Consider the following 21,456-nt stretch of genomic DNA (forward strand, 5'->3'; position numbering starts at 1 on the left):
AGAGTTCATATGCACATTTGATGAAGCTCAAATTGTGTATTAGAAGGGGTTTGTTGCATTAAAATAGCAGGGCTGTTTTCTTGGCGGATGTTGGGGCTGTGCAGTCCTTAGTATCTGGCCGCATGCCTTTTCTCACCACTCTTAGGCTGATTGCCCATCAGTTGCGGGCTGAGACCTGCCCTCGTTCCCTAGGGCTAAACCAACATGGAACTTGGTGCTTTCATCCTGTTAGCTGATTTTGTTTTGTCCCTGAGTTAGATCTGAATCCTTGAGCTCTAGCACTGAACTCTGGCTATCTCTTTGCAGATCCTCATTCTTTTCCTCTGTTAAAGAAATATAGATTATTAAGTCCCAGCCCAGGTAGTCTACCAGTCTGCTTATCTGAGTTCCTGAGTATCACAGGAATGTACAAGGTGTCCATAAAGTTCAGAAGCATACTTTGTTAAAGCAACGTGAAAATGAGCTTTTTTTGACTTTATACATACACAGACCCATGGATATTTTCCTCTTTATTTCCAGACTGTATGGATATGCTGCAGATTTTATATCATGTGATTATTTTTCTTGCCTGCGTGCCCCCTACCCCCTTACTGCTTTGCCCAAATGCCACACTGTGCATCCTCTGATGCCAGTGTTCTGACTGATTCTACTTCACAGCACTTCCCTGTTGACTCTCTGTACACAGTTCACCTTCAGTGGGCAGGTCAGTGCCTGGTCACGATGCCTCCACCAGTTATAAAAAGTACATTGAGGTCGTAATTGCTGTGATAGAGTTTCTGTTGTAGAACCAGTATGGTAAATATATTCCTTGAATGACAACATCTGTGAATTGGGAGCAGCCATCAGGAGTGTGGCCTGAGCTTATCAGGAAAGCGCCAGTTCAGATGCCTGCTCTGGCACAGGATGGGGAGGTGGTGGCACACATGCCCTTATTTGCCAATGGCCCTGGAACCCCAAAACTCTGTTAATGACTGGATTGTTTGGTTTTATAATCTTGGAGTCATATGGGTTTTTGTACATACCCAGGTTCTTTGCTGTTTGATAACAGTTTCAACAGCTACATGGAAAGAGTGTCTCTGAATTTTATAAAAGTCTCAGGAGATTTCTTTTTTTTTTTTTTTTTGAGGCATGTGGGATCTTTGTTCCCCAAAGTATGAAAGTCTTAGTCGCTTGGTGGTATCCAGCTCTTTGCGACACCGTGGATGGTAGCCTGCCAGGCTTATCTGTCCATGTGGATTTTCCAGGCAAGAATACTGGAGTGGGTGGATATTCCCTTCTCCTGGGATCTTCCGACCGAGGGATTGTACGCAGGTCTCCTGCATTGCTGGTGTATTCTTTACCATCTGAGCCACAAGGGACACCCCCTGCCCCAGGGATCAAACCCATGCCCCCTGTAGTGAAAGTGCAGATTCTTAACCATTGAACTTCCAGGGAAGTCCCAGGAGATTACTTACCGAAAGAATTAGACAATTCTTTGCTTAGCAGTGAGCACTATGCTTGTCAGAAATAATGATTTCACTCCTTGGTAATAGTTTCCGAACTCGAAGTATCTTCTAACAGAGACTGGCACCCAGCATTTGGGCCAGCTGCCTAAGAATTTTTGGAAGATCGTAATTAGTGAGAAGAGACAGATAATCCATTCGAAATATGGGCCAGTAATAATCAGTAATGTTTGTTGAGTGTGCCAGATCCTGTCGTAAGTGTTTTTAAGGGTTGTGTTGTATTAGTTGATTCTCATAATTTCCTCATGAGGTCATTATTATTATGATCCCTCTTCTGTGCCTGAGCAAGGGAGGCATAGAAGCTCATTAATTTTCACTAGATCACCCGGGCAGTAGGTGGAGCCAGGCTGTGAGCTGAGGCAGTCTAACTTGAGAGTTCACACTTAACAACCAGTGTGTTATAATGATCAAAAGACATTTGCACACCTTCACAGAAAGGGAACACAAATTCACAATGGGAAGTGGAAATTACAAGGTATCACTTTTTTTTTTCCTGTTCAGGTTGAAGCATGCCTCTGGCAAGAATATTTCACAGGTGATATGTGCACTCATTTCCCTCCTTCCCTCCACTCCATTCATTAACTTAGGAGCATCCCCTCTATTGGTACCCAGCTGTGCAGCCACTTCCCACCCTGAGCAGAAAACCCACATACTCTGGGCTGGGCTTCTGACCTGCAGAGCTATGTGCTAAGTAATAGGTATTGATTTAAAGCATTAAGTTTGTGGTAATTCATTATGCAGCAAAAGAAAATAATACAGAGAGTTTATCTCTGTTTAAAAGGATTTTCCCCTTCCTGTCTGCACTTGGAATTCTTCCTCATTTAACAACAAAGTTCAGAAATGTTTCCTTTATTCATTTGCATTTCTGCAACATTTAAACTCTGTATTTTCTTTGAATCATACAGTCCTCTTGTAGCACTTTATACCAAGATTCATGTATTGTATTAGTCCTTGAGACCAATTATTGTGTCCTTTAATGTAACTCCCAGCACACAATAGATGCGCAAATACACTCAATTAATGCGTAGTAGGTTCATTGTGAATTTCAGCTTAAAAATCAGGCTCAAAATCCTAGAAGAAACTCATTCTGTTCCCAGGAGAAAGCTCTCTATTTGATTAAAATGCCAAATAAGCATGCTTTTATTGTATTCATAAATATTAAGTGTCCAGTGTTCTTTATGATGTTAAAGACACCTTGAAAAATAGGCTTTCTTTTCTCATTGAGCTAATGTGTTCCTAAGATAAAATGAAGTGTTATTTAATAAGCAGTTTTTCATTTTTAGGCATTTTGAAAACAATCAGTTCAGTTCAGTCACTCAGTCATGTCTGACTCTGCGACCCCATGGACTGCAGCATGCCAGGCCTCCCTGTCCATCACCAACTCCTGGAGTTTATTCAAACTCATGTCCATTGAGTCGGTGATGCCATCCAATCATCTCATCCTCTCTCTCTCCCTTCTCCTCACACCTTCAATCTTTACCAGCATCAGGGTCTTTTCAAATGAGTCAGTTCTTCACATCAGGTGGCCAGAGTATTGGACTTTCAGCTTCAACATCAGAGAAGGCAATGGCAACCCACTCCAGTACTCTTGCCTGGAAAATCCCATGGACGGAGAAGCCTGGTAGGCTGCAGTCCATGGGGTTGCTAAGAGTTGGGCACGACTGAGCGACTTCACTTTCACTTTTCACTTTCATGCATTGGAGAAGGAAATGGCAACCCACTCCAGTATTCTTGCCTGGAGAATTCCAGGGACAGAGGAGCCTAGTGGGCTGCTGTCTATGGGGTCGCACAGAGTTGGACACGACTGAAGCGACTTAGCAGTAGCAGCAGCAGCTTCAACATCAGTCCTTCCAATGAATGTTCAGGACTGATTTCCTTTAGGATGGACTGGTTGGATCTCCTTGCAGTCCAAGGGACTCTCAAGAGTCTTCTCCAACACCACAGTTCAAAAGCATCAATTCTTTGGCACTCAGCTTTCTTTTATAGTCCAACTCTCACATCCATACATGACTACTGGAAAGAACATAGCTTTGACTAGACTGACCTTTGTTGGCAAAGTAATGTCTCTGCTTTTCAATATGCTGTCTAGGTTGGTCATAACTTTCCTTCCAAGGAGTAAGTGTCTTTTAATTTCATGGCTGCAGTCACCATCTGCAGTGATTTTGGAGACCCCCCCCCCCCAAAATAAAAAGTCTCTCACTCTTTCCACTGTTTCCCCATCTATTTGCCATGAAGTGATGGGACCAGATGCCATGATCTTAGTCTTCTGAATGTTGAGCTTTAAGCCAACTTTTTCAGTCTCTTTCATGTTCATCCAGAGGCTTTTTAGTTCTTTGCTTTCTGCCATAAGGATTGTGTCATCTGCATATCTGAGGTTATTGACATTTCTCCTTGCAATCTTGATTCCAGCTTGTGCTTCATCTAGCCCAGCGTTTCTCATGATGTACTCTGCATAGAAGTTAAATAAGCAGGGTGACAATATACAGCCTTGACATACTCCTTTTCCGATTTGGAACCAGTCTGTTGTTCCATGTCCAGTTCTAACTGTTGCTTCCTGACCTGCATACAGATTTCTCAAGAGGCAGGTCAGGTGGTCTGGTATTCCCATCTCTTTCAGAATTTTCCCCAGTTTATTGTGATACATGCAGTCAAAGGCTTTGGCATAGTCAATAAAGCAAAAATAGATGTTTTTCTGGAACTCTCTTGCTTTTTCGATAATCCAGCAGATGTTGGCAATTTGATCTCTGGTTCCTCTGCCTTTTCTAAAACCAGCTTGAACATCTGGAAGTTCACGGTTCACATATTGTTGAAGCCTGGCTTGGAGAAATTTGAGCATTACTTTACTAGCATGTGAGATGAGTGCAATTGTGCAGTAGTTTGAGCATTCTTGGCATTGCCTTTCTTTGGGATTGGAATGAAAACTGACCTTTTCCAGTCCTGTGGCCACTTCAGAGTTTTCCATATTTGCTGGCATATTGAGCACAGCACTTTCACAGCATCATCTTTCAGGATTTGAAATAGCTCAGCTGGAATTCTCCACTAGCTTTGTTTGTAGTGATGCTTCCTAAGGCCCACTTGACTTCACATTCCAGAATGTCTGCCTCTAGGTGAGTGATCACACCATTGTGATTATCTGGGTCATGAAGATCTCTTTTGTACAGTTTTTCTGTGTATTCTTGCCACCTTTTCTTAATATCTATTGCTTCTGTTAGGTCCATAACATTTCTGTCCTTTATTGAGCTCATCTTTGCATGAAATGTTCCCTTGGTATCTCTAATTTTCTTGACGAGATCTCTGTTCTTTCCCATTCTATTGTTTTCCTCTATTTCTTTACACTGGTCACTGAGGAAGGCTTTCTTATCTCTCCTTGCTATTCTTTGGAATTTTGCATTCAAATGGGTATATCTTTCCTTTTCTCCTTTGCTTTTGGCTTCTCTTCTTTTCACAGCTATTTGTAAGGCCTCCTCAGACAGCCATTTTGCTTTTTTGCATTTCTTTTTCTTGGGGATGGTCTTGATCCCTGTCTCATGTACAATGTCATGAACCTCCGTCCATAGCTCATCAGTAGTATGGCATAAAAAAAAAAAAAAACCCTTTAGTTTTTCTTAATTAACCAAATGCTGTTTGATTACTGGAGAAGGCAATGGCACCCCACTCCAGTACTCTTGCCTGGAAAATCCCATGGACGGAGGAGCCTGGTAGGCTGCAGTCCATGGGGTCGCTAAGAGTAGGGCACAACTGAACGACTTAACTTTCACTTTTCACCTTCATGCATTGGAGAAGGAAATGGCAACCCACTCCAGTGTTCTTGCCTGGAGAATCCCAGGGACGGGGGAGCCTGATGGGCTGCCATCTATGGGGTTGCACAGAGTCAGACACGACTGAAGTGACTTGGCAGCAGTAGCAGCAGCATTTGATTACATGCGAACTTACTGCTTAATGCAAAAACAGAAAAATAGATTTCCTTCCTATTTATAAAACTACTGAATAAAGTGGAAAAAAGTGGAAGTGTTAAGTTGCTCAGTCTGCTCGTGGCAGCCCCCTGAACTGTAACCTGCCAGCCTCCTCCATCCATGGAATTCTCCAGGCAAAAATACTGGAGTGGGTAGAATTCCCTTCCCCAGGGGATCTTGCTGACCCAGTGGTCAAACTCAGGTCTCCTGCTTTGCAGGCAGATTCTTTACCATCTGAACCACCAGATCAGCTCTTTTATTTATAAAACTACTGAATAAAAATTCTGAAATAATTATAAGGAAAAGCAGGCCTTAAAATGTCAGATTTTTGATAGAAATGCCTGGAAACTTGAAAGGTTATTTAATGAACCATTTGAGTATTAAGGGTGACCATATGCCCAGGTTAACACCTGTTGTCTTGCTGTGATTATTAATGTGAATGTAAGCATCAAGTGTCTGGTGATAAATTATATGGTGACCCTATAATAATATGTTAGCTGGTGATATCTTTGACTTGCTGTCTAATTTTTAAATATTATTCAGGGACTTCCCTGCCAGTCCAGTGGTTAAGAATTCATGCTTCCATTGCAGAGGGCGCAAGTTTGATCCCTGGTCCGGGAGTCGAATCTTGGTCTCCTGCACTGCAGGGGCTTGCTGTGTAGCTCAACTGGTAAAGAATCCACCTGCAACGCAAGAGACCCCGGTTTGATTCCTGGGTCAGGAGGATCCCTTGGAAGAGGGCATGGCAACCCACTCCAGTATTTTTGCCTGGAGAATCCCCATGGACAGAGAAGATTGGCAGGCTACAGTCCATGGGTTCACAAAGAGCTTTACAGGACAGAGTGACTAAGCACAGCACCTGCACGGCAGGCAGATTCTTCACCGTCTGAGCCGCCAGAGAAGCCTGAATAAAGCCAGTAAGAGCTTTTAAAGTTGTTCAGTTGAGCTTTGTCTTTTAATAGTGGCCAGGTGAGGGAACAGAATTACAACTTCCCTCTCGCACCCCCTCCCCCCCCATGACTCCCCACCCTTGTTTAGCCTTTGGGGGTTGGATGCTGAACCAGATGCCTGTGGCACTCGTGAATGGGTTTACTCAGCGACACCTGATTGTTTTACAGGGCACCTGGAGCTTTACCTTTGGTGGACGTATGAGGCATTGTTTTAAGCAGGTCCCCTTGTGATTAAACGTCATCTTTCTTCCAAGTGAAAGGTGGTTGAGAATTTTCTATGGGTTTTGGCAACGTAAAGGGAAAGGCTAGCCTCCCTGTGTGCAGGGCTGGGATGGGCCAGACAGGAAGTCTGACCCCAGTCATGTTGCATCGAGAGAGGATGCAGGAGAGGAAGGGAGCCCTCCACTCTTAGGAAATGACTCTTTTACAACCCCCTCAGTGGATATACATTGAACCACACTTGTTTACTTTTTCTTCTTTCCTTCCAAAATTCTGTTGAAAATGACAGCAGAAACATGAAAATATGAACAGACCCATAACTAATGGGGCTGAAAACTGAGAAAGGTGCTGCAGTGCTCCAGGCGCACTGAGGATGCAGTGGAATAAATAAAACAGATGGGATCAGATTGATGGTGAAACTGCACGGCGCGGGAACTTACAACCCAATAGAGACGGAAGAGGGAGTAACTGCGCAAATGAATTTTTCTTCACAGGATCCTGGAAGATTCCCAAGAATTGAAACTCCAGGGAGTGGCAGCAGAAGTGGTGAGGAGAGTGATGGGCAGGAATGAATAGCTCGGAACCAGCTCTCGTTGAGTTTGACTCAGCAGGCTTGGTGGTAGGGTTCGCCTCTGCAGCAAAGCCCTTCAGCGGAGTTCTTAGTAAGCTGGGAGATTTGTCCAGGCAGAATACTGGTAGTTTACTGTAGCCAGAAGTTGAAGTTTTTGTCACTGAGGACCCCAGGTTTGTGTCCCTACCTTTGAAGGGTTATTAGACTTTGTGCCTTGAGATGAATGCTTTTTGCTCAACTCCCTTTCCTGCTTATTCCCCATTATTTTCATATGCGCTCAAGAAACCGCCTGCAGCGGGGAATCTGCATTGATCCAGACCCCCATTTGTAAAGATGAGCAAGCAACCATGGGTCATCAGGCATGTGAGAGGAAATCAGCAGGATGATCAAGAAGTTAATACAGGAAACTTTTAATTTCCTAGTCTCAGATCCAAGAGAAGGACAAATCCAGAAGGCAACAGCTGTTGAGGGAAAGGAGTTACAGAGAAAAGGAGGCAATTGGAGACATTAACCGTGAGGTTGTAATGTTAGACTGTGGCGGCTGGGGGCAGCACATGGGCTCGAGATTAAAATAGGAACTGCATCAGACTGAGAAAATTAGTGGTCGGGAAAACTGAGCTGAGGATTTCTTCTAAAATTCAAAGCAGAAGGTTTAAGAATTATGAAGAAGAATTGAGAGATGTGAAAGATGGGTCTACGAGAGCCTGTTTCCAACCAACTTGAGGAACAGATGGAGAAGAAAAAAGCAGCCAATATTTGCTGCTAAGATGCCATCAACAGTCAGATGCCTGTTTCCAAACAGCTTTTTTCTAAGGGAGCTAATTTCTCTAAAAATGTCGGTGTTTTTTCCCCACACCATGAAATACCACTTTTCAGTACTGAAGTGGACACCCAGCCATCTCATTTAGAAATCTTCTGAAGCACTTGACCATTCTTGTCATGCCTAGTGTCATCTTAATACAAAACTTTTTATACTGTCCTCTGAAAATAATTTCAAACATGAAAGTTGAAAGTAAGAATAATGAGCAGAACCCTCATTTTATACCCAAATTTGCCAGTTTTGACTATTAATAACATTTTACCCCTTTATCAGTCCCCTTTTCTTTTCTGTGTATAAATGATAAATGTATTTTAAGATATTGGACAGCATGGTGCATGTATTGTAAACTACTGAGCTTTTTATCAAAATGATCTTGACTTTTTCTTTTGCATCTTTAGCCTTGGCATTATAATTTGGCTGTTTGTAAGGAATATTAGGGTTTTATTTGTACTTTTTATTTGGTTAATTTAACAAACTTCCTCCACCTCCATTGAATCATGCTTCATTGAAGTTTAACTGCTTCCCTTATAAATTTGCTGCAGCTTATGAGAGATGGGAGCTGCTTGAATGATAGTTCTCCATGACACATGAATGAATCCCACCAGCCTCTCCTAAATGTTAAATTCTGGGAGATTTAACATTTCTGCTGCCTTTAATTATGCTGACTGTCATATAATATGTAGTCTCTCATTACATGACTTTTTATTTCAGTGCTGTATCATGGTGAAACCTTAATATATCAACATTAAGCCATCATTAAGGATTCAGACTTCACATTCAGCCACAGTTTGTGTATTTGCCAGGAAGAACAGCTACTGATAACTTATTCCTTTTTCTAGCAGCTGGACATTTTTTTTTTTTTTTTTCTATTTTAAGATGGTCCTAATTTTAGAAGGGTTAAAATGTGGGGTAAAGTATATTAAGACAACTTTTACTACAATATTAAAAGAGGAAGGAGCTTCCCAGGTGGCTCAGTGGTGAAGAATCTGCCTGACATGCAAGAGATGTGGTTTCAATCTGTGTGTTGGCAAGTTCCCCTGGAGGAGGGCATGGTAACCCACTCCAGTATTTTTGCCTGGGAAATCCCATAAGCAGACAAGTCTGCGTTGGGTTGCAAAGAGTCAGACACCACTGAACACACATGCACATAGAAGAAGAAATCTAGGCATATTCTGGTAGATTTTTTTTTTATTTCTGCCCCCGTCCCCTCCAAACTTTTTTCAGTAGGTCTCAGAGAAGAAGGAATAAGCATGGGACTGAAATTTATGTCTCATCTGTATGACTGGGTGCTTGGATATTGTAGATGTTGTATCATTAATCCCTTGTAGAGGGATCTTTGAACACAGAACCTTAAACCCAGCCATAATTTTATTTCACTCATTTACCAGACAGATATTGTAGGTGTCTTATCAGTTGGATCCTCTGGGAAGCACATGCCGGAGTAGGGTTACAAGAATAACTCTGGAAACTATCTCGGGGGGTAGGGGAAGAAGGAGATGAAGCAGAAGTTATGGAAAGCCTCTGGATTGGGATGCAAGTCTAGCACTTGTGAAAGGAGAGGGTAGGAAGGATGATTGGGTGGTGCAGACTACCTGCAGCTATGAGAGGGTTTTGGCCGCCCGGCAGGAAGCTCTGGTGCAGAGCAGGACCACTGCGGAGTCTGTACTGACCAGGGATGGAGAACCTGCTTATCACTGTGGAGCTCAGTCCTGGACTGGCATTGCCTGCAAAGTGGGTGGCCTCTGCTTGGAACTGAGGCAGATCTTCTGGACAGTCGCAGCTGGAAGTGGTCAGTTGCCTGCTCTTCTGAACAGGGTCTGTCCGGAAGGGAGATCTTAGTACTGCACCTCCCTTAGCCCCGTGAGTCTCTCATGTATCAGGCACCGTTTGACTCTTCACTCTGCTACTTGGTCTGAATATGAATCTGCCTAAGTTGCCCAGCTTGCAAATTTTCTTTTGTTACTGTCTTTGAAAAAACAATAGTGCCTGTTTCATAGTGTTGTTGTGAGGAGTAAATGAGTGTGTATCCATATGGAAAAGAATGGCTGCAAGATAGACTCTCTCCAGTGTTCACCATCATGATCTTTTTTTGTGGGGATGTGGTGACAGTCATGTTGAAAAAAATCCCCTGCGCTTTATGGATTTTACCTTGTCATAGGAGACATGTAAATAGACCAATATCTGAGCAGAGTAATTTCAGATAGTGAGAAGTGCTGTTAAAACAAGATGATGTGACAGAGCGAGGACAAAACATTTTTTGACCCACAGAGACAGAGCATACCACCCAGAATTCTTTCTGCAGGAATGAATGAATGCATCCAGTTAACAGAAGGATGCACTGATGAACAGATAACATGTGTGTAATTGCTGATGCCTTGCAGAATTAAATGCGATTTTAAAATAAAGATTATTCAAATCAATGTAGAGTTTTGAAATGCAGTAGATACTCTTACTCTTACTTGGTAGGAAGAATTAATTTAGAAATTAGCATTTGGTTTTCATTTGCCTGAAAACAGAATAAGCTGAGACAGAGTACACTAAGATAAGACTTGGCAAACTTTTTCTGTAACGGGCCAGACAGTAAATATTTTAGATTTTCCTGGCCAGTCTCCTTCAGTACTCCTCAAGTCTGCTGTCAGCATCAAAGCTGCCATAGACAATATGTGAACAAATGGGCATCGTCGTGTCGCAATAAAACTTTAAGAACACTGAAATTTGGATTTCATAGATTTTTTTCATGTATCATAAAGTATTATTCTTTTGGTTTTCTTTCAGCCATTAAAAAACATAAAAAACCATTCTTAGAGCCCATGGGTTGTCAACAAAACAGGTGGTGGGTTGTATTTGGCTGCCCCCAAGAGAACATGGGAAATAACTAATTTTCATTAATGGGATAAATGAAGCAAAGTACTAAACATTCACTTTTGAGGAGTTAACATTTCTGGTTTTAGCTTATCACAGGTGGCCCTAAAGGTTTAGGCAGTGTGCCCGTTGTGTAAGTTAGTAACTCAGAAGCATAGCCTAGCCATATTGTCTATTTTTCTTGCACTTGATAAAGATGTAGCAATAACAGGTGCTCTTCTACATGATAAATCTAGTAGAAAATCAATTTGCATTATTATTTTAGCAAATCAAAAGTGTCAAGGGATGGGACCGTTTAATATGTAAATATATGCCCTCGGTCTTCAGTGTGTCTGATCTGTATGAATAGCTAAAAGCTTCCTCGCCACCACCTCTGTGCCCCCATCCCCCATTCTGCATGGTATCCATTTAATGGAGGACTTAAACCAATTCCATATTCCTGGGGCCAACTTAAATATTCAGTAATTAGCTTTTATAAACAATAGAGCAATGCATAATTTTGTTATCTAAATATATAATTATATAATATTTAACATGTACTATATTTTGTACATGTGCAAGTATGTCTTTTGGAGAAGGAAATGGCAATCCACTATAGTATTCTTGCTTGGGAAATCCCATGGACAGAGGTGCCTGGCGGGTGGGCTACAGTCTCAAAAGTGTCAGTCATGACTTACTGGATTAAACAACAGCAACAAAATATGTCTTTTGGGTAAATTTCCAGAAGGGGAATTAATGGATCACATATTATATATGCATTTGTGCTTTTGCCCTCCATAGTAATTGTACTGATTTATAGCTAAATGTGAGTGGCTATTCCCGTCTGAGTCCAAATGTGTTACCACATTTTTCTCCATTCTGATAAGTGATTTATGGCATCCTGTTTTAGTAAGTTGCATTTCTTTTGTAATTAAGGCTGTATATCCCTTCATGTGGTGGTGATCCACTAGTGTTTACTTTCAATGAACTATCTAGCTTTTGCTAGATTTTCTATTGGGGATTTTTTTTTAAAGAGCTCTTTATACATTTGGGAAATTAGTCCTTTGTCTTTGATAGTGGTTGTAAATATTATGTATTTTTTAACAGTTAGAACTGGACATGGAACAACAGACTGGTTCCAAATAGGAAAAGAAATTCGTCAAGGCTGTATATTGTCACCCTGTTTATTTAACTTCTATGCAGAGTACATCATGAGAAACGCTGGACTGGAAGAAACACAAGCTGGAATCAAGATTGCCGGGAGAAATATCAATCACCTCAGATATGCAGATGACACCACCCTTATGGCAGAAAGTGAAGAGGAACTCAAAAGCCTCTTGATGAAAGTGAAAGTGGAGAGTGAAAAAGTTGGCTTAAAGCTCAACATTCAGAAAACGAAGATCATGGCATCCAGTCCCATCACATCATGGGAAATAGATGGGGAAACAGTGGAAACAGTGTCAGACTTTATTTTTGGGGGCTCCAAAATCACTGCAGATGGTGACTGCAACCATGAAATTAAAAGACGCTTATTCGTTGGAAGGAAAGTTATGACCAACCTAGATAGCATATTGAAAAGCAAAGACATTACTTTGCCAACAAAGGTCCGTCTAGTCAAGGCTATGGTTTTTCCTGTGGTCATGTATGGATGTGAGAGTTGGACTGTGAAGAAGGCTGAGCGCCGAAGAATTGATGCTTTTGAACTGTGGTGTTGGAGAAGGCTCTTGAGAGTCCTGTGGACTGCAAGGAGATCCAACCAGTCCATTCTGAAGGAGATCAGCCCTGGGATTTCTTTGGAAGGAATGATGCTAAAGCTGAAACTCCAGTACTTTGGCCACCTCATGCGAAGAGTTGACTCATTGGAAAAGACTCTGATGCTGGGAGGGATTGGGGGCAAGAGGAGAAGGGGACAACAGAGGATGAGATGGCTGGATGGCATCACTGACTCGATGGACGTGAGTCTGAGCGAACTCCGGGAGTTGGTGATGGACAGGGAGGCCTGGCGTGCTGCGATTCATGGGGTCGCAAAGAGTTGGACACGACTGAATGACTGATCTGATCTGATCTGATGGATTTTTAAAAGTAAAAAAATAAGCTTTAAAAATATAAATACATTACGTTTAAGAACATAGTTTTGTTTACACTTTTCCTTAGATCTGGAAAATCTTTGGTTATTATGCCTGTATATTAGGTATATCTGCCTATCTTCCATTTTCTCTTTTTCCTCTTTCTGAGGTTGCCCTTGTTTTCACATGTGCCTCTGAGTCCTCTTTTCTTTCTCTTCTGGGACACCCGTCACTGTGTTTAGAGCCCAGCCTAATCCAGGATGGGTTTTATCTTGAAACCCTTAACTTCATTGCAGATACCTTATTTCTAATTAAGGTAGCATTTACAAGTTCTTGGTATACCTTTTGGAGTCTTCCCTGGTGGCTCAGTATGTAAAGATTCTGCCTGCAATACAGGAGACCTGGATTTGATCCCTGGGTTGGGAAGATCCCCTGGAGAAGGGAATGGGCAACTCACTCCAGTATTCTTGCCTCGAGAATTCACTGGACAGAGAATCCTGGTGGACTACGGACCGTGGAGTGACAAAGAGACAGACATGACCGAATGACTAACACTTTCACTTTCATACGTTTTGAGGAACACCATTCAACCCACTCTAATGACCCTATTTATCTTTTTTTTTTTTTGACTTTCTTTTTTTTTCTTGCAGGAAATTATATTGATTTTAAGAGTTATATTCCTAACGTTTGCTCTGAATATTTAATGCTCTTGAAATACATTTTCAGTTCCTCTTAAAAGGAAAATGACTCTGTGTCTTCTGCCATACAGAATGTGGATGCTATGAACAGCATTCCATTCTGGGAGTTGAAATAGCATGCAACTGAGAAATTGTAATGCTGAATTTTTATTTCTTTCTGCTCCATAACCTTTTGATTTAAAAAAAAAAAAACATGTCTACATTTTGTCTTATTCCTTTTTTTCATGTTTCAGGCATAAATTACACACCGAACTAACTTGTTTCTGGGTTAAATGGTAGCAGTGGACATCACACTCTTCTTGTGTTTGAATTCTAGAGGCATGAACCCATAAAAGCATTCCTGAGTGTTGACTGTAGATCATGTGGTGGTAACATCATCAGTATAGAACAGAAATGAGTATATATAAGCTTTGTAACTGTGGTCAAGTTTTACATTTTTCATTTAGTTACCTCCTAGAAAGTTTGAAATTTCAAAGATGTCAGCAAAATATTGATTATGAATAGGTTTTAGGTTTATAATGATACATGATATTATGCACTTGCTAGTTCCACAGTCCCTCTGTCTCAAGATTGAGTATAAAAACTGTCTGCAGAGTAGATTTATTCATACCGATCCTGTTTTCTTGCAAAAATCCTTAAACACATCAAGTAATATGTAGACTGAATATATTAACATGAGGTTGTAAACTATATTTTTAAGGTTACAGTTATAACTTTTTAAGTGTGATAAAATATCTTTCCTTTTACTCTCGTCAATAAAGTCTGTCATTTATCGTACTAAAGCCTTTATGACTGAGCAAATGACAGGCCTTTTGCTGAAGCAATACCAAGTCTCACTGAGTGTAATTCAGTCCGCATCCTGGCAGTTTTTCCCAAGCTACGTCTGTGTGTAGGTTTCATTCTTCATTCTGAAACAGCATAGTGGTGCCAGTGAGCTTGGTAGCTTTGTGTAGTTTTCCTTTATTTCCTTACTTTTGGTTCATTGCTAGTAAATTCTCAGTCACCATCAGTTTCTTCAGCTTTGCTCATTACAACATGAATAATTATAAAAAATTAAAAATAAGTTGGGAGGTGCTTCTTTTAAGAATGGAGATCATTCTTGCCTAATCTATTCTGTCTTAAAAATGATAAAACAGAAGTCTACGTAGAAAAGTGAAGTGACTTGTCAGAGACTGAGTCATGTATTACTGGTGAGGTCTCAAAAGCTTGAGATAGCAACCACATTGTTCTTTGCACTACTTTTACTGCCTTTTAAGTTGCAGTCACTACATAAACCTTTTTTGAATGTAAATAATGAAATGTGAGCTTTTAATCTCAGCAGAAATAAAGTATTCCTTACTTCAATGTTTATTTCTAAGATATACTCAAAATCAGCTCAATTTGAAGCTATACTTGGTAATTAAGATTCTTATGTTTATCATCAAAGTCTGTTTCAAAGAGAAGAATCATTCTAGATATTTCAAAATACTGCAAGATTACAAAGACTAAGAGAGAAGTAGGAGCCTCATCACCAAGATAGTGATCATTGTCATCTATTTCTTCCAAGTCTTTTTTGTCTCTGCATTATATTCATTCCAGTCAATGGTGTCAGTTTTGTTCTTTGCTTTTTAACTGATTATAAGCATTTTCCTTTTTATCAAGTTTCCTTTAAAAGGATCATTTTTTAATGGATGTGCACAATTTTGTTGTTTGGTATACCATCATTTGTTTAACGCCCCCTCTTACAAAAGCTGAACTCTTTGGTATAAATCATGCTTAAATTAGATCATTGAATATATTTCTTGTTGGATTTGGTGACTTCTTAGCTTAGGACCCCTGCCTGTTTAGGAAGGCAAGGTTGGTAGCTCTTGGGTATGGACTGCCGGAGAAATGCCGTTACAGTGACCTCTGTGGCCTTGTCCAAGTCCAAGCCCATGTTTGCTTTTGCTCATGCCTACTACTACTTTACTTAAAGTCCTTTTGCAGCTTTGATTAGATAAAATGATGTTTTAATTGGCATGTTCTTGATCACCATGTTTTTCTTGGTTCCAGTGGTTCAGGCCTTATCCTTGCTTTAGTAACAGGTTGGAGGAGAAGGAAAATAACTCCATAGTGATATGCTTTGATTGCCGGATACATTTTGACATCAGAAACATTAAAATGAGGGACGATGTGTGTCTTAGAACCAAGGAAATAGAATTTGCAACATTACACTCATTGAGCGTGTTAGGTGTTTTCTGCTTTCTTTCTAGAATTATATGAGGTATCAGTAGATACTGTTCTTCCCATTTATAAATGAGGAATTGTGTTACAGAGAATGGAGTGACTTGCTCATGACCAGTGTAATTGAACATGATAGAGCTGGGCTTCAAGCACACATAAGCTTGACTTTATCGCAAAAATGCTGTGAAATGTTAATCTGCATTAGCTGTTTTTTTTTTTTAACTTCAAACTAAAGAATATCAGTCAAATGGCTATTTCTTTTTGCTTGCTTTCATACACATAATGGACTCTTTTGTTCTAAAGAAAGATGAGAGTAAACAAAATGAAAATGAGTGCCTGAAACCTCATGACCCAGGGATGTTCTGTTAACATTTGTATGTACAGTGTTGCCCATTCTGGATTGGGGGCAGCCCTCATCCTGGACCCAGTGTGAAGGGTCTGCCCCTGAAGTTGTACAGCACCTTGTGGGATGGAGAGTTTTCTGCCTAAAATGCCAGTAAGGGTGTCTCTTGACCAGCATTGGTCTGTATTGAAGAACAGGGGGTTTGGAGTGAAGTGTGTACCAGGGTTCCTATTCCATCTCTACCATTTCCTGGGATGGTCTTGAGCCGTTAATTGAACTCTTCTAAGGCTGTTTTTTTTTTTTTTTTTTTTTCATTTATTTTATCTCGTTATTTCCACTCTCCCAAGTAAGGTAGCTTTAACATTTCCCCCTTCTGTGTGGAAATTCCTTATTGGCTTGCAAGATGCAAAAGGAGCATAGTTACAAAGCCTAGAGAGGAAGCAAGACCATGTGTGCATTGTCTGCTCTTAGGCAAGTTCTGCCATGGTGGTGGCTCGACCAGGACTTCTTTTAAATCATTTTTTTGTTTCCAGTTTTTTAAAGAACATCATCCTAATCCATGAGTTGTAGTATTGCAATACAGCTACCTGTTTCTGCCTGTGAATGTGTGCAAAAAGTATATTTTCACACAAACTTATATGCAGAGTACATCATGAGAAACGCTGGACTGGAAGAAGCACAAGCTGGAATCAAGATTGCCGAGAGAAATATCAATAACCTCAGATATGCAGATGACACCACCCTTATGGCAGAAAGTGAAGAGGAACTCAAAAGCCTCTTGATGAAAGTGAAAGAGGAGAGTGCAAAAGTTGGCTTAAAGCTCAACATTCAGAAGACTAAGATCATGGCATCTGGTCCCATCACTTCATGGGAAATAGATGGGGAAACAGTGGAAACAGTGTCAGACTTTATCTTTTTGGGCTCCAAAATCACTGCAGATGGTGACTGCAGCCATGAAATTAAAAGACGCTTACTCCTTGGAAGGAAAGTTATGACCAACCTAGATAGCATATTCAAAAGCAGAGACATTACTTTGCCAACAAAGGTTCGTCTAGTCAAGGCTATGGTTTTTCCTGTGGTCATGTATGGATGTGAGAGTTGGACTGTGAAGAAGGCTGAGCGCCGAAGAATTGATGCTTTTGACCTGTGGTGTTGGAGAAGACTCTTGAGAGTCCCTTGGACTGCAAGGAGATCCAACCAGTCCATTCTGAAGGAGATCAGCCCTGGGATTTCTTTGGAAGGAATGATGCTGAAGCTGAAACTCCAGTACTTTGGCCACCTCATGGGAAGAGTTGACTCATTGGAAAAGACTGTGATGCTGGGAGGGATTGGGGGCAGGAGGAGAAGGGGACGACAGAGGATGAGATGGCTGGATGGCATCATTGACTCAATGGACGTGAGTCTGAGTGAACTCCGGGAGATGGTGATGGACAGGGAGGCCTGGCATGCTGCGATTCATGGGGTCGACTGAACTGAACTGAACTGGAGTTGCAAATGGAGAAGGCAATGGCACCCCACTCCAGTACTCTTGCCTAGAAAATCCCATGGACAGAGAAGCCTGGAAGGCTGCAGTCTATGGGGTCGCTGAGGGTCAGACACGACTGAGCGACTTCACTTTCACTTTTCACTTTCATGCATTGGAGAAGGAAATGGCAACCCACTCCAGTATTCTTGCCTGGAGAATCCCAGGGACTGGGGAGCCTGGTGGGCTGCCATCTGTGGGGTTGCCCAGAGTCGGATATGACTGAAGTGACTTAGCAGCTTAGCAAGTTGCAAATAATATTCAGTATTGTTGAAATGGCATCTAGAAGATACTGTATTTCTCTTTTTAAAACTGTTTTACTTATTTATTTATCTGTAATTGGCTGTGCCGGCTCTTTGTTTCCGTGTGGGCTCATCTCTAGTGAGCAGGGGCTGCTCCAGATGCGGTGTGTGGGCTGCTCATTGCAGTGGCTTCTCTTGTGCAGCATGGGCTCTAGAGCACGTGTAGGCTCAGTAGTTGTGGCTCATAGGCTTAGTTGCTCTATGGCATGTGGGCTTCTCCTGGATTAGGGAACAAGCCAGTGAGTGTCCCCTGCGTTGGCAGGCCAATTATTTACCAGTGAGCCACCAGGGAAGCCCTGTATTTCTTTCCAAGTCAGTACTTGGTAGAGCTCTTTTTGTATTAAGTTTCCAGTTTTTAAGTAGATATTCAGTTTATATAAATTAATTTTGTAAATGTATATGACATTCTTTATTCTTACACTGAACTTAGAACTATTTTATGTTGACTTTTTATTTCAAATGTCTTGGTTTAGGGTGACAAGAACAATTTAAGATGTGACAAGATGTGCAAATTAGCTATTTTGGGTTGTTTCTCAAAGAGAAGGAAGCTCCAATTTTTTTCAGGCATCTCAAAAATTCATTGGGTAATAAGTGACTTCTTAGACTTCTATAGTTTAAACTTAACAAGCTAAATTTCTTTGATGATGTACATATATTAGGCAACTTACCTTTTTTTTTTTTTGTCATTTTTAGGATTCTGAGTAACAATAAGATATCCGAGCTGAAGAATGGTTCATTTTCTGGGTTAAGTCTCCTCGAAAGATTGTGAGTATTTTTTTATTATCATCTCTTATTGGTATTTTGTTTAATACATTTCCAATGTAAGTCTGTTACTAAGCTATCAACTTTTCAAAATAAAATTTGTTTTCCCATTATGAAACATATGAGAATTTTTTTTTTTCCAGAATTGAATTTTAAAAAGCAATACATTAAAGCAGAGGAGGGTGAGCTTTTGGTAAGGGCCAGATAGTAAATAATTTAGGCTTTGTGGGCCGTGTGGTCTCTGTCACTGTGACCCAGTTATGCCATTGTCTAGAGAAAGCAGCCACAGACAGTACATGCACGAATCAGTGTGGAGGTAACTTTGCTTACAAAACAGGCTGTGCAGCATGGTTTGATGACGTGTGGCTTTTAAAGCCTCAGTGCTGTTTTGAAATTCTGTCATGAGATGTGTGTAGAATTAAAAAACAAACAAACAAAAAAAACCTCATCCAAGGGGAAGTACTTTTGTATAAACTTAATATTTTATTCAGCCGTCTTTGAATGGGATCCTTTGGTTTTGCTTAACAGTTAGGTCTAGTTTTGCTTCTGACCAGATGTGTGACAAGTGTCACTTATTTTTTGCCTTGGTGACTTTTGCACAGTGGATCTTTAATTTGCTTGTATGCTGAATGCTACTCTAGGATCATTTTTCCAATTCCCATATTACTCATATGCTTCAGATAACGTTTCAGATACAGCAGGGAGCCGGTCACACAGTGAGCATCTCCGTTTGTGTTGGATAACAGACTTCTTCATTTTCTTAGTTCTCATTTCTTCCTTTTCTCTACTCCTGTGTGGCCTTTCCTTGACCGTTTCACTTGGTGTCTTCTCCCACAACTGATTCCCACTGGACTTCATTGCTTTGATCTCAGATGTGTTATTTAAGCACATAGCATCTAAAATTCTTCATCTTTTTCTTTTATTGAGATCAAATGTCTTTGAATTAGGTTATATTAGGGCCTTCCAGCTCCCCCTCTACTCATTTACATATACACATATAGCAATGCATTTACATTTACCTATGTAATATATGCATTTACATGTATATAGCAGTGCATTCATGTGTGCATGTGTACATATAATCATGTATATACACACATGTTTACACATACACACCTATAAAATGATCTTTACACAGTAGTGCTTAATTCTCAGATTTTTTTTTTTTTTTCTTCTGTTTTCATTTGAGGCTTCCTGTCTTGTTCCACATTGTCTGTTTGCTTCCGAGGATGCTAGCTGTACCTCGTGTCCAGGCCTTTCCTTGAGAGAACCATCCACACACATTTCATGGTCACTGATCCAGTAATGGGTATTTGACACAGTTGAATCCAGTTGAGATTTGCTTGGGGCTTTGGGGAGAGGAGTTTGCTCCCTGTCATCAGAAAGATGGTTGGACTTCTGGTACAGAAGCCACCATGCTGCGGGCTTGGGCAGAGCTGACACACAGAGGAGAGTGGGGTAGGCCCGTTGGGTGAGTGGAGGGAGCTGGCACGACCTCCCTGAAGCAGGACTCCCTCTGGACTGTTGGAGTCGTAAGAGGTGGCATGATCCTGTTTAGTTTTCTATTCCTTGTAATAAAAGTCATCGTGCTGACAGATACCCTGTCACACGCAGCACAGTATCAGGCCCTGCATGTAGGTGCTCAGTGATGCAGGAACAGCGAGGTTTGCCCTTTCCAAGGGAAGGGTAATGGACACTCCAGGGAGCTGTGGTGTCTCTTGTGTTCAGAAACATAAGTTACTTTTGGCACCAGGATTGCTCTGGTGGTTCATGCACATCAGAAGTGTGGACAGCATTGTGGTAGTGGGGGTTTTGACCTCAACATAGGAAATCCGGGGGTACACAATTCAGCCTGTGGCAGTGATGTAGTATTTTGATAGATTCAGTTCAGTTCAGTTCAGTTGCTCAGTCGTGTCCAACTCTTTGCGACCCCATGAATCACAGCACGCCAGGCCTCCCTGTCCATCACCATCTCCTGGAGTTCAATCACGTCCATCGAGTCAGTGATGCCATCCAGCCATCTCATCCTCTGTCATCCCCTTTTCCTCCTGCCCCCAATCCCTCCCAGAATCAGAGTCTTTTCTAGTGAGTCAACTCTTCGCATGAGGTGGCCAAAGTACTGGAGTTTCAGCTTCAGCATTATTCCTTCCAAAGAACACCCAGGATTGATCTCCTTCAGAATGGACTGGTTGGATCTCCTTGCAGTCCAGGGGACTCTCAAGAGTCTTCTCCAACACCACAGTTCAAAAGCATCAATTCTTCGGCGCTCAGCCTTCTTCACAGTCCAACTCTCGCATCCATACATGACCACTGGAAAAACCATAGCCTTGACTAAACGGACCTTTGTTGGCAAAGTAATGTCTCAGCTTTTCAATATGCTATCTAGGTTGGTCATAACTTTTCTTCCAAGGAGTGAGCGTCTTAATTTCATTGGTACAGTCACCATCTGCAGTGATTTTGGAGCCCGAAAAGATAAAGTCTGACACTGTTTCCACTGTTTCCCCATCTATTTCCAGTGAAGTGATGGGACCAGATGCCATGATCTGTGTTTTCTGATAGATTAACCCATGTATATTTTCCTTACCTGTTTCCTAATTGCTCTGCCTCAGGAGAATGGATAACAGAACAGAAAAAAAGACTCTTTGACCAGTGAGTTCCTGAAGTCTTAGTCCAAATGTAGAAAAGAGGTTTCAGTAGATGTGAAA

The 21,456-nt window shown here is 41.3% G+C and overlaps 1 protein-coding gene across 2 annotated transcripts in view; it reads left to right on the top strand.

The window, feature by feature from the left end:
• ADGRA3 (adhesion G protein-coupled receptor A3) overlaps nt 1–21,456 on the top strand; it is a 132,727-nt gene that overhangs the window by 18,726 nt on the left and 92,545 nt on the right. For both annotated transcript variants that reach the window (XM_025290244.3, XM_044946040.2), the window contains exon 2: nt 18,683–18,754. In XM_025290244.3, coding sequence (XP_025146029.1) covers nt 18,683–18,754 — 72 coding nt within the window. The remainder of the gene's footprint in view (nt 1–18,682; nt 18,755–21,456) is intronic.

This window comes from Bubalus bubalis, chromosome 7 (assembly GCF_019923935.1).
Source record: "Bubalus bubalis isolate 160015118507 breed Murrah chromosome 7, NDDB_SH_1, whole genome shotgun sequence".
NCBI lineage: Eukaryota > Metazoa > Chordata > Mammalia > Artiodactyla > Bovidae > Bubalus > Bubalus bubalis.